Source organism: Gopherus flavomarginatus, chromosome 9 (genome assembly GCF_025201925.1).
Source record: "Gopherus flavomarginatus isolate rGopFla2 chromosome 9, rGopFla2.mat.asm, whole genome shotgun sequence".
In the NCBI taxonomy this organism is placed as follows: domain Eukaryota; kingdom Metazoa; phylum Chordata; order Testudines; family Testudinidae; genus Gopherus; species Gopherus flavomarginatus.
In genome coordinates this window covers 57,453,488-57,466,267 of record NC_066625.1, presented here as the reverse complement: position 1 = coordinate 57,466,267, position 12,780 = coordinate 57,453,488, and the positions used below count along the sequence as shown (strand labels likewise).

At 49.4% G+C, this 12,780-nt stretch overlaps 1 protein-coding gene across 1 annotated transcript; it reads right to left on the bottom strand.

Annotated features, from left to right (window-relative positions):
- Nucleotides 1-4,975: 4,975 nt before the first annotated feature.
- Nucleotides 4,976-12,145, bottom strand: LOC127057876 (zinc finger and SCAN domain-containing protein 29-like). The gene is made up of 2 exons (XM_050967068.1): nt 11,678-12,145; nt 4,976-5,615 (listed from the first exon to the last, which is right to left on the bottom strand). The coding sequence occupies exons 1-2, from the start codon at nt 12,051-12,053 to the stop codon at nt 5,044-5,046; spliced, it is 948 nt and encodes a 315-aa protein (XP_050823025.1). The 5' UTR covers nt 12,054-12,145; the 3' UTR covers nt 4,976-5,043.
- Nucleotides 12,146-12,780: the final 635 nt, after the last annotated feature.

Below are 12,780 nucleotides of genomic sequence, written 5' to 3'. Positions count from 1 at the left end.
ATTTCAGTAGCACACAATCATTCACAATATTCTCTCATTTAATCAGCCTCAGTCAGGGCTGAAAACTCCATCTTGGGAGCCATTTAAGAGAAGCCGATTCTTTTTTCAGCATCCATATTTTTTTTATAGGAGATGAATTTTCAATTAAATGAGAAGAAAGATTTCAGTTGGCGTTGCATTAATGTAGTTGGTGTGACTTGAATTATAGTGGGCTCCCCAGTCAGTACCACTGAACACTTACATGGGTCTGTACATGTTCAAAGCACTGTACAGACACAAGCTAATTAATATCAGATGCTGAGCCACTTTTCAAGGGACCTTGGGTCTGATCCTGTGAAGTGCTGAGTTTTCTCAGCCTCCTATTGAGCCATCCAGTAACTTTTATTTTTCTGTTTGTTTTAGAATCATTTAACCAATAAAATCCTGTAGATGGGCAACACTAGTATCCATCTAGATAAGGCAAGCAGCTCCATTCTGGGACTGGTACGAAGAAAATTACTTGCTAATGAACACTGAAAGGAGAAATAGACCTGGGGAGTGCTCTCCCCACCTGAAACTACTTCAGACACTCATGATATGACTTCTTCATGTGTCGCAGATAAATCCCAGGCTTGGAATATTTGAGTTACTCCCCTGAAAAGATCTATTTTATCAGTATTGGATTGTATGATCTTCTGTACTACAACCTCTGCTTGGCTCCCAGGTACAACACTACACGTTAACCATTTCTGACATGGAGGAACTTCTGAATTGTCTGCAGTTTATTGTCTCAAGGGTTACAATCCTGATTAGACTTTACGATTAAGCTACCAGTGTTTAAAGACATTTTCATGATGGTGCTTGTGGGCCTGTGCTGCTAATCAGCTTGCAGAAATGTTCTGACATTTAAATAGCTGCAGTAAACTTCACTAGAATCACTTGCTCAGAGCAAATTACTGCATTAAAGCTTCACCTCATTAAAGATGTAGGCTTTCAAACACCCATTCAGCTATGAGTTGAACTCTTCAGATCTGAAGTTGCAACTACTTCTAAGAGGCCTACTTTTCATCAGACCCTTGTTTTGCTGATCACTTTTGCTGATAGGGTGACCAGACGTGCCATTTTTAAGCCTTCCTGCAGATGTCCTGACTTTTTCTTAAAAACAGGCAAATTGTCACATATTTTCTGTCTCCCCCATCAGTACTGGTGGTCCTGTTGCTGGCCAGATCCCTGCTCACCAGCCACCAGCGGTGAGTGAGGGTGGGGGCCAGTGGCCAACGGGTGTGTAAGGCTGGTGGTGGGGCAAAGCTGCCATGCATGGGGCTGGCTGCTCCCCGTTCTGGTCCATCAGTGCAGCCTCCACAGTGTGCTGGCTCTTGGCCAGCAGGGCCTGCCCCCCATCCCATTTCTGTCCGGCACTGGCTGTGAGCTGCGAGCTACAGTGGCTGGTGAGTGCGGGAAGGCGCCAGTTGGCGGCTGGGTACATGTCACCTCTGCTAACCACCCATCAGCCCTTTACATGCTCCCCCTCTTGCTTCACACCCCCTCCAGTCCCACTGCTCCTCCATAACACCCCAAGCAGGGTGTGTCCCACTCCCAGTGCTGGAGAACCAGCCCCTGGTCGGAGTACTCAGCTCACCAGAATCCTGGCAGGCAGGCGCCTTCCTTCCCCCATCTCCTCTGGCTGAAGCCCCTGCAGTCAGATTCCCTAGGCTCTGGGGCACAATGCATCCTTTGGGCTTAACTCCTTCCTGCCCATGCTGTAAGTGTGGGACAAGAGGCTGCTGGGTTATGTCCGTGGCCAGCAGCAGTTTGGAGGTGTTAGCTGCCTTTCAACAAGGTGCGGACAGGATGGGACATAAGGGAGGGCGGGGGGGCAGGAAGAGATTAGCTCTGCAAAGACACAGGCCAGGTCATCCCTTCCGCCATCCACTGCAGCTGGAAGCAGCTCCCGTCTCTTCCCTCCTTCACAATGCCGAAAGGCTGCTGCTGGCCACATTCTGGTGTGAACCCTGGTAGGAATCAGGCGGGGAGGTGGTCATGTGGCCCGGCATGCCCCCCTGTATGTTGCCTCGGGAAGACGCGGTGGCAGGTACCAGGAGCGGTGCGCTGGGCAGTGAGGGGAGGATCAGTCGGTCACCCCCACCATGTGAGAGAGAAGTACGGGGGGTGGGATGTGTGTGTGTGAGAGACCTCTCCCCATGTGAACCCTAAATCCTTAAAGATAAGAATGTACAGTAAATAAAAATAATACAACTACACAGTATTTATTTTTAACAGGGGCTCAGTTAACATGATATTAATTTGAATTTTTGTACTGCATAGTTCTGATTCATTGCCATTGAACTTGCTTGAATAAGAGTAATTTTACCACGTATCCCGTATTCAGCATAGGGAAATATGATCACACTAGATATGGACTACTCCAGCGTGAACACTCTGGAATGATGCTGAGTGGGGTAAATGTCAATAGGGCTGATGTACTGGAGATTTTACCTGAAGCTGCCAGCAGTGGAGCTGGAATTTACTACATTTGCTTCAGACTTTTTTTTTTTCCTTTTTTTGTTTTGCAAAATCTCTTTATTCCCCCTCCCGTCAGGACTAAACAGGAGGGGGCCTGTGCCTTCTGATAGTGTGACTAGTGATGAAAGCTGGGGATGGTGAGTCAGGATCTCTTCCTGCTCCTGTCACTGGCATGCTGTCAGCAAGTCACTTCACCTTTCTTTGTCTCAGTTTCCCCATCTATCGAGAGTGCTGTGAAGCTTAATAAAATATGTCTTGTGCTTAGAGATCGTCTGAAAGGGGTCACAGGAATGCAGTTTATTATTTTATTAATATTAATAGTGTATGTTTGTTATAAACATGAGCCCAAAGAAGATTATTAGAAAATGACACAGTGGAAGGGGCTTGAGGCCTGCATTGTCTATGACTCCCTGGTCTGCCCAGAGCAGTGCTGTACCGTGGCACAGAACTTTCAGACAACAAAATATTTTTTCTTACTTATTTAGAGGCTTAAAACCAGTGGGCTCTACAAGCAGATCAGTTCAATTCAGTGGGAATAAATTTACTGCGAGAGGCTGAGCACTATAGAACTCTTATCTACTAGCTTTCTTTATACTGAGGATATGGATGGCTTTTATGGATTCTCTCACCAGTCTGCAAATGAGGAACATAATGAAACTCCCTGTTTACTCATTACAAAGGCCCGAGTCTGTATGCAAAGTGGTCCTCCGAGTGTGGCTCTTTGCAGTGCTCTATGCATGAAGGGCACCACAGATTTCTGCGGGCTCACCCAGAAGTATAAAAGAGTGCAGCCAAGGATGGACTGGGGTCCCCTGCTTTATGCTCAGGCCATGTCTACACTTACAGTTTTGCAGCGCTGGTAGTTACAGCTGTGTTAGTACAGCTGTATAGGGCCAGTGCTGCAGAGTGGCCACATTTACAGCACTTGCAGCGCTGTTGGGAGTGGTGCATTGTGGGCAGCTATCCCACAGAGCACCTCGTCCCATTTCGGCGCTGTGGCTTGTGGGAAGGGGAAGGAAGTGTGAGTGTCTTTCCGCTTCCTGTTCCAACGCCCCGTGGTGCTTTGCTACACATTCCAAGCAGTTTGGCGGCATTGTGATTCTACAGTGCTTTTTCTGCGATTTTTGTTATAAATGGATCCTGAGCAGCTGACGACCTTATTGATGAATGTTGCCAGCACATCGCACATGGCAGTGGAGCTATTCCTTCAGCTGCAAAGTGAGAGTGACAGTGACAGTGACAGTGAGGAGTCAGACGATGATATTGAATCGCCTCACTATGAAGACAGTAAATTGCTTGTGGCAGTAACAGACGTGCTCAGCTCCGTGGACCGGCGCGTTTGGGCTCGGGAAATCAGCACTCAGTGGTGGGATCATATCGTCCTGCAATCCTGGGATGACGAGCAGTGGCTGCAGAACTTTCGGATGAGAAAAGCCACTTTCATGGCACTTTGTGCTGAGCTCGCCCCTACCCTGCGGCGCAGGGACATGAGATTGAGAGCTGCCCTGCCAGTGGAGAAGCGGGTGGCTATTGCAATCTGGAAGCTGGCAACTCCAGACTGCTTCAGATCGGTGGCGAACCAGTTTGGAGTGGGAAAGTCTACCGTTGGATGGGGCTGATGCAAGTTTGCACAGCCATTAATCGCACCCTGCTAAGAAGAACCGTGACTCTTGGGAAAGTGCAGGACATTGTGGATGGCTTTGCACAAATGGGGTTCCCTAACTGTGGAGGTGCAATAGATGGGACGCATATTCCTATTCTGTCACCACCCCACCTGGCATCAGAGTACGTTAATCGCAAGGGGTATTTCTCCGTGGTTCTGCAAGCGCTTGTGGATCACCGTGGGCGTTTCACTGACATTTACTCAGGATGGCCTGGAAAGGTGCACGATGCACTCATCTTTAGGAACAGTTCCCTGTTCAGGAGGCTGAGGGCCGGGACTTTTTTCCCAGACCGCAAAATCACAGTAGGGGACGTCGAAATGCCCACTGTGATCCTTGGAGACCCCGCTTACCCCTTAATGCCCTGGCTCATGAAACCATATACAGGGAAGCTTTACAGGAGCAAGGACCGGTTCAACTACAGGCTGAGCCGGTGCAGAATGACTGTGGAATGTGCTTTTGGCCGTTTGAAAGCACGCTGGCGCTGTCTTTATGGGAAGCTAGATTTGGTGGAAAGCAGCATCACCGCTGTTATATCCGCGTGCTGTACCCTCCATAATATTTGTGAAGGGAAGGGTAAAAGATTCAGTGAGGAATGGACCTCCGAGGTTCGACGCCTAGAGGATGAGTTTGCTCAGCCAGAGAGCAGGGCTAATAGGGAGGCCCAGGAAAGGGCTTCAAGGATTAGGGATGCTTTAAGGGAGCAATTTGATGCTGAGAGCCAACAGTAATGTTTGATACATTTGATGTGCTTTGCTTTACCTTGGTGTATAATATTTACCACTTCCAGCAATAATATAACGTAGTGAAAAAGAAAAAAAACCTTTATTCAACATACAGTACATAACAGGCAAGGGGGTTGGGGTGGTGGACTGTACATTCACAGGTTTGAATATGCCCTATTTTGATCACTATTCAATGTCTTCTGCACTTCAGGATTACTATGCTGCAGAATAATGGGGGTGGAGTGAACAGGGTAAGAATTATAGTTATCAGGGCTGGTAGGTGATCGTACAGGTGTTGGGGGCAGCTGGGGATAGTAAGGAACTGGCTGCTGGAGAAAGTTGTTTTGTGGAAATACTGGGGAACAAGGAAGAGGGCTTTGGGAGGGCTGTGGGTTACCACGGTACATATTTGTCTGCATGGCTACAAGAGACTCGAAAGACTCAGTTTGGCGAGCCAGGAGGCTTATCATCTGCTTTGTGGTTTTTTTGGCAGACAATTCCTTTCTCCTGCTTTCTGTTTGCCTCCATTCATGTACACTCTTTCTCCATTCATGTACACTCTCTCTCCATTCATACGTCTTCTCTCTCCATTCCTGTGTCTTCCTACTTTCTCTGTTGTAGTGGCTCATAACAGATTTGATCAATTCCTTTTTTGATTTTCTAGGATTCTGTCTCAAGTTCTGCAACCTACGTGAGGCCGGTGATCTGGCTGCAGTAGGCAAGGTCACTAGAAAAAAGAGAGATAGAACCATGTAATACACAGAGGCTACATTGTTTATTATCACACGTTGAAGGACTTTTTAGACTTTTGGTAGCATCCTTCTCACATACCTCACATAACACAGAGAGGGCAGGCAAGCTAAGTCATGGTGAGCAATGGTGGCATTGGATAGTTGTCCGGACGAGTTACAGCATTTAGCTTACGGTAGTCCACGCAAAAGCGTATTTCCCCATCTGGTTTGGGTACCAGAACCACTGGAGATGCCCATGCACTGGTAGATGAGTGGATTATACCCATCTGTAGCATGTTCTGGATCTCCCGTTCTATAGCAGCTTGGGCATGAGGAGACACCCAGTAGGGTGGGGTTCTGATTGGGTGAGCATTACCTGTATCAATGGAGTGGTATGCCCGTTCAGTCCGTCCTGGGGTGGCTGAGAACAATGGGGCGAAGCTAGTGCACAGCTCCTTGATTTGTTGCCGCTGCAGACGTTCCAGGGTGGTTGAGAGGTTCACCTCTTCCACGCCACCATCTTTTTTCCCGTCGTAGTAGACACCGTCAGGCCACTCAGCATCATCTCCCTGGACTGTAAACTGACAAACCTGTAAGTCTCTGGAATAGAAAGGCTTGAGAGAATTAACATGGTACACTTTAGGCTTTAGTGAGGAATTGGGAAATGCTATGAGGTAGTTTACAGCTCCCAGGTGCTCTTGGACCGTGAAGGGCCCTTCCCATGATGCTTCCATCTTATGGGCCTGTTGCGCCTTCAAGACCATAACCTGGTCTCCTACCTTGAAGGAACGTTCTCTGGCATGTCTGTCATACCAGGCCTTTTGCTCTTCTTGAGCATCCTTTAGGTTCTCTCTAGCAAGGGCTAAAGAGTGTTGGAGGGTGCTTTGTAGGTTGCTTACAAAGTCCAGAATGTTAGTTCCTGGAGAAGGCGTAAACCCCTCCCATTGCTGCTTCACCAACTGTAATGGCCCCTTAACCTCGTGACCATACACAAGTTCAAATGGTGAAAACCCTAAACTGGGATGTGGTACAGCCCTGTAGGCAAACAGCAACTGCTGCAACACTAGGTCCCAATTATTGGAGAATTCGTTGATGAATTTTCGTATCATGGCCCCCAAAGTTCCATTGAACCTTTCCACCAGGCCATTGGTTTGATGGTGGTACGGGGTGGCAACCAAGTGATTCACCCCATGAGTTTCCCACAGGTTTTCCATGGTCCCTGCCAGGAAATTAGACCCTGAATCTGTAAGGATGTCGGAGGGCCAACCTACCCTGGCAAAGATGTCTGTTAGGGCCAGGCACACAGTGTTAGCCCGGGTGTTGCCTAGAGCTACTGCTTCCGGCCATCGGGTAGCAAAGTCCACTAAAGTCAGTACGTACTGCTTTCCTCTGGGTGTCTTTTTTGGGAAAGGACCCAGAATATCCACAGCTACTCGCTGAAATGGGACCTCAATTATGGGGAGTGGCTGGAGAGGGGCCTTGACCTGGTCTTGAGGCTTTCCCACTCTTTGGCATACCTCACAAGACCGGACATACTTGGCAACGTCCTTGCCCATCCCCTCCCAGTGGAAGGACTTCCCCAACCGGTCCTTGGTTCTGTTCACCCCAGCATGGCCACTGGGATGATCATGGGCTAAGCTTAAGAGCTTCCCCCGGTACTTAGTTGGAACCACCAACTGTTTTTGCGGCTGCCATTCTTCCCGGTATCCACCAGAAAGAATTTCCTTGTATAAAAGTCCTTGGTCTATAACAAACCGGGATCGATTAGAAGAGCTGAGAGGCGGTGGGGTGCTCCGTGCCGCCGCCCAAGCTTTCTGAAGGCTGTCATCCGCTTCCTGCTCAGCCTGGAACTGTTCCCTTGAGGCTGGGGTCACCAGTTCTTCCTCAGACTGTGGACTTGGGCTTGGTCCCTCTGGAAGCGATGTAGGTGATGGGGTTGTTTCCGTTGCTGGTGAACCGCTCTCCGCTGGTGCACCTGAGGGTATTTCAGGCTCTGGCTGAGCCTTTTGGGTATGGCTGTCTTTTGCTTCTGCCAGTTCTGGCTCGCTGGCGCCCTCTGGCGTTGAGTTTGAAGATGTGGTTGCACTTGCTGGTGCTGGTTGCTGTTCCAGTTCCGGGCCTGGGACTGGAGATGCTGTGGCTGTTTCAGTGGTAGGCATGGAATCCGGGTCCACTACCTCTGTCTGGGTCTCTGGTAACACAGACGGGGCCTCTGTGGATGGCTCAGGAACAGGAATGGGTCTGGAAGCTTGCCTGGTTTGGCTACGTGTAACCATTCCCACTCTCTTGGCCCGCCTCACCTGGTTGGCCAAGTCTTCCCCCAGTAGCATGGGGATAGGATAATTGTCATAGACTGCAAAAGTCCACATTCCTGACCAGCCTTTGTACTGGACAGGCAGTTGAGCTGTAGGCAAGTCTACAGCTTGTGACATGAAGGGGTAAATTGTAACTTTGGCCTTTGGGTTGATGAATTTGGAGTCAACGAAGGATTGGTGGATAGCTGACACTTGTGCCCCCGTGTCTCTCCACGCAGTAACCTTCTTTCCGCCCACTCTCAAATTTTCCCTTCGCTCCAAGGGTATTTGAGAGGCATCCGGGCCTGGGGATCTTTGGGGTGATGGTGGTGTAATGAATTGCACTCGCATGGTGTTCTTGGGACAGTTGGCCTTGATATGTCCCAGTTCATTACACTTAAAGCATCTTCCATCTGATGGGTCACTGGGCCGAGGTGAGTTACTGGAGACTGGTGAGGTTGAAGGGTAGGGTATCTGTGGCTTTACTTGGGTGGTATGTGGGGTCTTTGGCTGTCCTCGGTTGTAGGGTTTATGGTCTGTGTGCCCCCTGGGGTAATCGTTCCCCTTGACAGTAGCTTTCTTGCTTTCTGCCAGTTCCATCCATTTGGCTCCAATCTCCCCCGCCTCAGCGATATCTTTGGGATTTCCATCTTGTATGTACCGTGTGATGTCTTCAGGAACACCATCCAAGAACTGCTCCATTTGTATGAGGAGGTGCAGTTCTTCCAAGGTTTGAACTTTGTTTCCTGTTATCCAGGCCTCATAGTTTTTTGCAATGTAGTAGGCGTGTTTGGGAAATGACACCTCTGGTTTCCACTTTTGGGTTCTGAAGCGCCGACGGGCATGATCTGGGGTTATCCCCATTCTGTATCTGGCCTTGGTTTGAAAAAGTTTATAGTCATTCATTTGCTGCTTAGGCATTTCAGCTGCCACCTCTGCTAAAGGTCCACTGAGCTGTGACCTTAATTCTACCATGTACTGGTCTTCGGGAATGCTGTACCCAAGACAGGCTCTTTCAAAATTTTCCAAGAAGGCCTCGGTGTCATCACCTGCCTTGTAGGTGGGAAATTTCCTGTGCTGTGGAGCAATAATGGGCGCCGGGTTGTTAGGGTTGGCTGGCACATGCAGCCCAGCTTTTGCCAACTCCAGTTCATGTTTTCTCTGTTTTTCCTTCTCTTCATTCTCTTTTTGTTGTTTTTCCATTTCTTTTTGTTGCTTTTCCATTTCTCGGTGGTGGGCCGCCTCCTCTTCTTCTTGCTTCCTTCTGTGGGCCAACTCTTCTTCTGCTTGTTTCCTTCGGTAGGCTACCTCTTCTTCTTCTAGTTTTCTTTTGTGTGCTGCCTCTTGGGCTGCCTGTTCTCTTTGGAAGGCTGCCAGTTTCATGCTTTCTTCCTTTTCTTTCATCTCCATCTCTTTTTGTTTTATTTCCAGTTGTCGCCTGTGTTCAGCTTCTTTGAGTTGCTCTTCGGCCTCAATTTTTGCCTTAGAAGTCATGGTTCCTGTTTTCTTGTGTTGGGGTGCCCTCCGGTGTTTATCTTCTGAACTGCAGGTTCTCTGTTGCCTCCTGAAGTCTGCCTAGCAACAGTGCCTTTAGCTAATTTTCAATGTTAAGTAAACCTGAAAAACCACTTTATTTGCATTCATATAGTGCTGGAACTTGCCTCCTAATGGGAGGGCTATTGCATGACAAAAGACCCTTAACAGTCTGGTAATGGCTTCTTGTTTAACATGCAAGCCACAAACTGCCAGAGAGAGCAGAAAAAAAAATTCTCTCTGGTTCCCTTTTAAAACCAACTGTTTCTCTCTGCTAAAAAGCCCTTAGCAGAGAAAAGAAAAATATAATATTCCTACTGGCTTCTGGATTCTGTCTATATCCCACCCGCTGCTACACCATATCATAACCTTAGTCCCAGATTTGGACCTTAGCGTCCAAAATATGGGGGTTAGCATGAAAACCTCCAAGCTTAGTTACCAGCTTGGACCTGGTACCTGCTGCCACCACCCAAAAAATTAGAGTGTTTTGGGGCACTCTGGTCCCCCTGAAAAACCTTCCCTGGGGACCCCAAGACCCAAATCCCTTGAGTCTCACAACAAAGGGAAATAATCCTTTTTCCCTTCCCCCCTCTCTGTTCCCAGTCCTGGAAACAAAAAGTACTTTCCTATTCCCCCAGAGGGAATGCAAAATCAGGCTAGCAATCCAACACACAGATCTCCCCTTGATTTCTTCCTCCCACCAATTCCCTGGTGAGTACAGACTCAATTTCCCTGAAGTAAAGAAAAACTTCAACCGGTCTTAAAAGAAAGCTTTATATAAAAAGAAAGAAAAATACATACAAATGGGCTCTCTGTATTAAGATGATACAATACAGGGTCGATTGCTTAAAAGAATATTGAATAAACAGCCTTATTCAAAAAGAATACAAATCAAAGCACTCCAGCACTTATATTCATGCAAATACCAAAGAAAAGAAACCATATAACTTACTATCTGATCTCTTTGTCCTTACACTTAGAAACAGAAGACTAGAAAGTAGAAACTGCTTCTCCAAAGCTCAGAGAAAGCAGGCAGACAGACAAAAGACTCAGACACACAATTCCCTCCACCGAAAGTTGAAAAAATCCGGTTTCCTGATTGGTCCTCTGGTCAGGTGCTTCAGGTGAAAGAGACATTAACCCTTAGCTATCTGTTTATGACAAATGGGGTGAGTGGTTTTGCCCCTATTTCCCCTTGGGAGTGGGAATTGACCAATGGGTCACTAGGGTTCATCAGCAATGGGTACAGGAGGTAGCTGGTGTCCTGAAGAGGGGACAGTAGTGACTACTTGGGGGGGGGGTGTTCTTTGGTCCACGTTCACGCCGTCCTGCTGGTGGGGGGGGGAGCACCACGGTGCTGGATGCCTGCTTGGAGGGGGGTGCATAACACCGAAGCACACCGCGGTGCTGGATGCCTGCTTGGAGGGGGGGTGGGGAACACAGGAGCACACTGCGGAGCTGGATGCCTGCTTGGAGGGGGGGTGGGGAACACCGGAGCACACCGCTGAGCAGGATGCATGCTTGGAGGGAGGGTGGGGAACACAGGAGCACATCTCGGAGCTGGATGCCTGCTTGGAGGGGGGGTCGGGAACACCAGAGCACACCGTGGTGCTGGATGCCTGCTTGGAGGGGGGGTGGGGAACACCGGAGCACACCGCTGAGCAGGATGCATGCTTGGAGGGAGGGTGGGGAACACAGGAGCACACCGCGGAGCTGGATGCCTGCTTGGAGGTGGGGTGGGGAACACCGGAGCGCACCGCGTGGCTGGCTACGTGCTGGGAGGGGGGGGGGTTAACAACAGAGCGCCATGGGCTGGGGAAACGCGAACCTGGTGCCCTGCACTCAAGTACCCCTAAACTCTCAACAGGGTTTCCTACTGCCAGACATATTACTGCTGCGTGTTACCTGGGAAGAGAGGGAGGGTCTTCTACAGGAATGTGGATACCGCCCTGGCCCCTATGCAGCTTGCCTGTGTGCAGCCATGGTCCCCCCACCCCTCACTGCACAGTGGATCGGACGAGTTAGCCTGACCGGGACAGGGACCACGGTGGCTCTCCCGATCAACTTGAGAAAGCAAATTGCAAACGCTCTTGCTGAAACTTTTCAAGAGATTACCGAGGCAGATTACAGAGACGTGATAGAGCAAATCAATGGGCTATTCCACGTTTAGGCATGCATGCAGGCAGCCATAACCAAAACCCTCCTCTCCCAAAACATAAAAATCTACTTACCCCGAGCATGATCCTCAGCTTCTTCCTCACCATCAACTTCCAGCTGCTGCGACTGGCTAGCCTCCTCCTGTCTTGAGAAGAGCTCCTGGCTGCATGTGTACTGGAACTCCGGGGTGTCTCCCTCCACGCCAGTAGCCTCACTGTCGCCGTCCTCTACAACCTCCCCCACTTCTCCCTGCTCTGAACTCTCCATCATGCTCCTAGGATTGGCAGTGGGGTCACACCCAAGTATGGCATCCAGCTCCTGGTAAAAACGGCAGGTCGTGGGGGCAGCTCCAGAGCGGCGATTTCCCTCACAAGCTTTGCAGTAAGCACTCCTCAGCTCTTTAATTTTGACCCTGCACTGCAACGCGTCCCGTTCATGGCCCCTTCTCATCAAGGACTGCGATATCTGCCCATAGGTATCATAATTTCTCCTTCTGGAGCGCAGCTGTGCTTGCACAGCCTCCTCTCCCCAAACACTTATGAGGTCCTGCAGCTCTGAATTGGTCCATGCTGGGGCTCGTTTGGTGCGTGGAAGCATGGTCGCTGAGTGATTGATTGCTTAATTGCACTCCACACCTGGCTGAGCAAACAGGAAGGGGATTTTTAAAATTCCCGGGGCATTTAAAGGAGGGGTCAGGTGAGCCCAGGGCAGTGGAGTTTGCATGATTACCAGAGAGGCTTCTAAGGTATGCTGGGATACCTGCTTATGCCACGGAGGTCAATAAAAACGCTGGTGGGTGTCTACACTTGCTGACCAGCGCTGGATCACCAGCGCTGGATCCTCTACACCCGAGGCTCAACCGGGTGTACAGCCAGCGCTGCAAACAGGGAGTTGCAGCGCTGGCCGTGCTGTGCAAGTGTGTACACATCCTAAGTTGCAGCGCTGTAACCCCCTCACCAGCGCTGCAACTCTGTCGTGTAGACAAGGCCTCAGATTACATCCTGCTCAGATTTGTATGTAGGATTGATCTTGGAGCTGTATTACTGACATCTTAGTCCCCTCTGTAGCTGTTAATGCCAATAGCAGTACAGCTGCTGCCAGAGAAAGGAAATCACCAGAGCCCTGAAGGGTGGCTACAAAGTGTGAACAGAGGGAGGTCCCCTTTACTTTATATCCA

Excerpts from the sequence above, each read along its gene's own strand:
- LOC127057876 (XM_050967068.1), bottom strand. The coding sequence starts at position 12,053 with ATGAGAAGGGGCCATGAACGGGACGCGTTGCAGTGCAGGGTCAAAATT. Across the intron at positions 5,616-11,677 it reads AGCTGAGGATCATGCTCGGG|TGACCTTGCCTACTGCAGCC; the intron begins GTAAGTAGATTT and ends TCTTTTTTCTAG.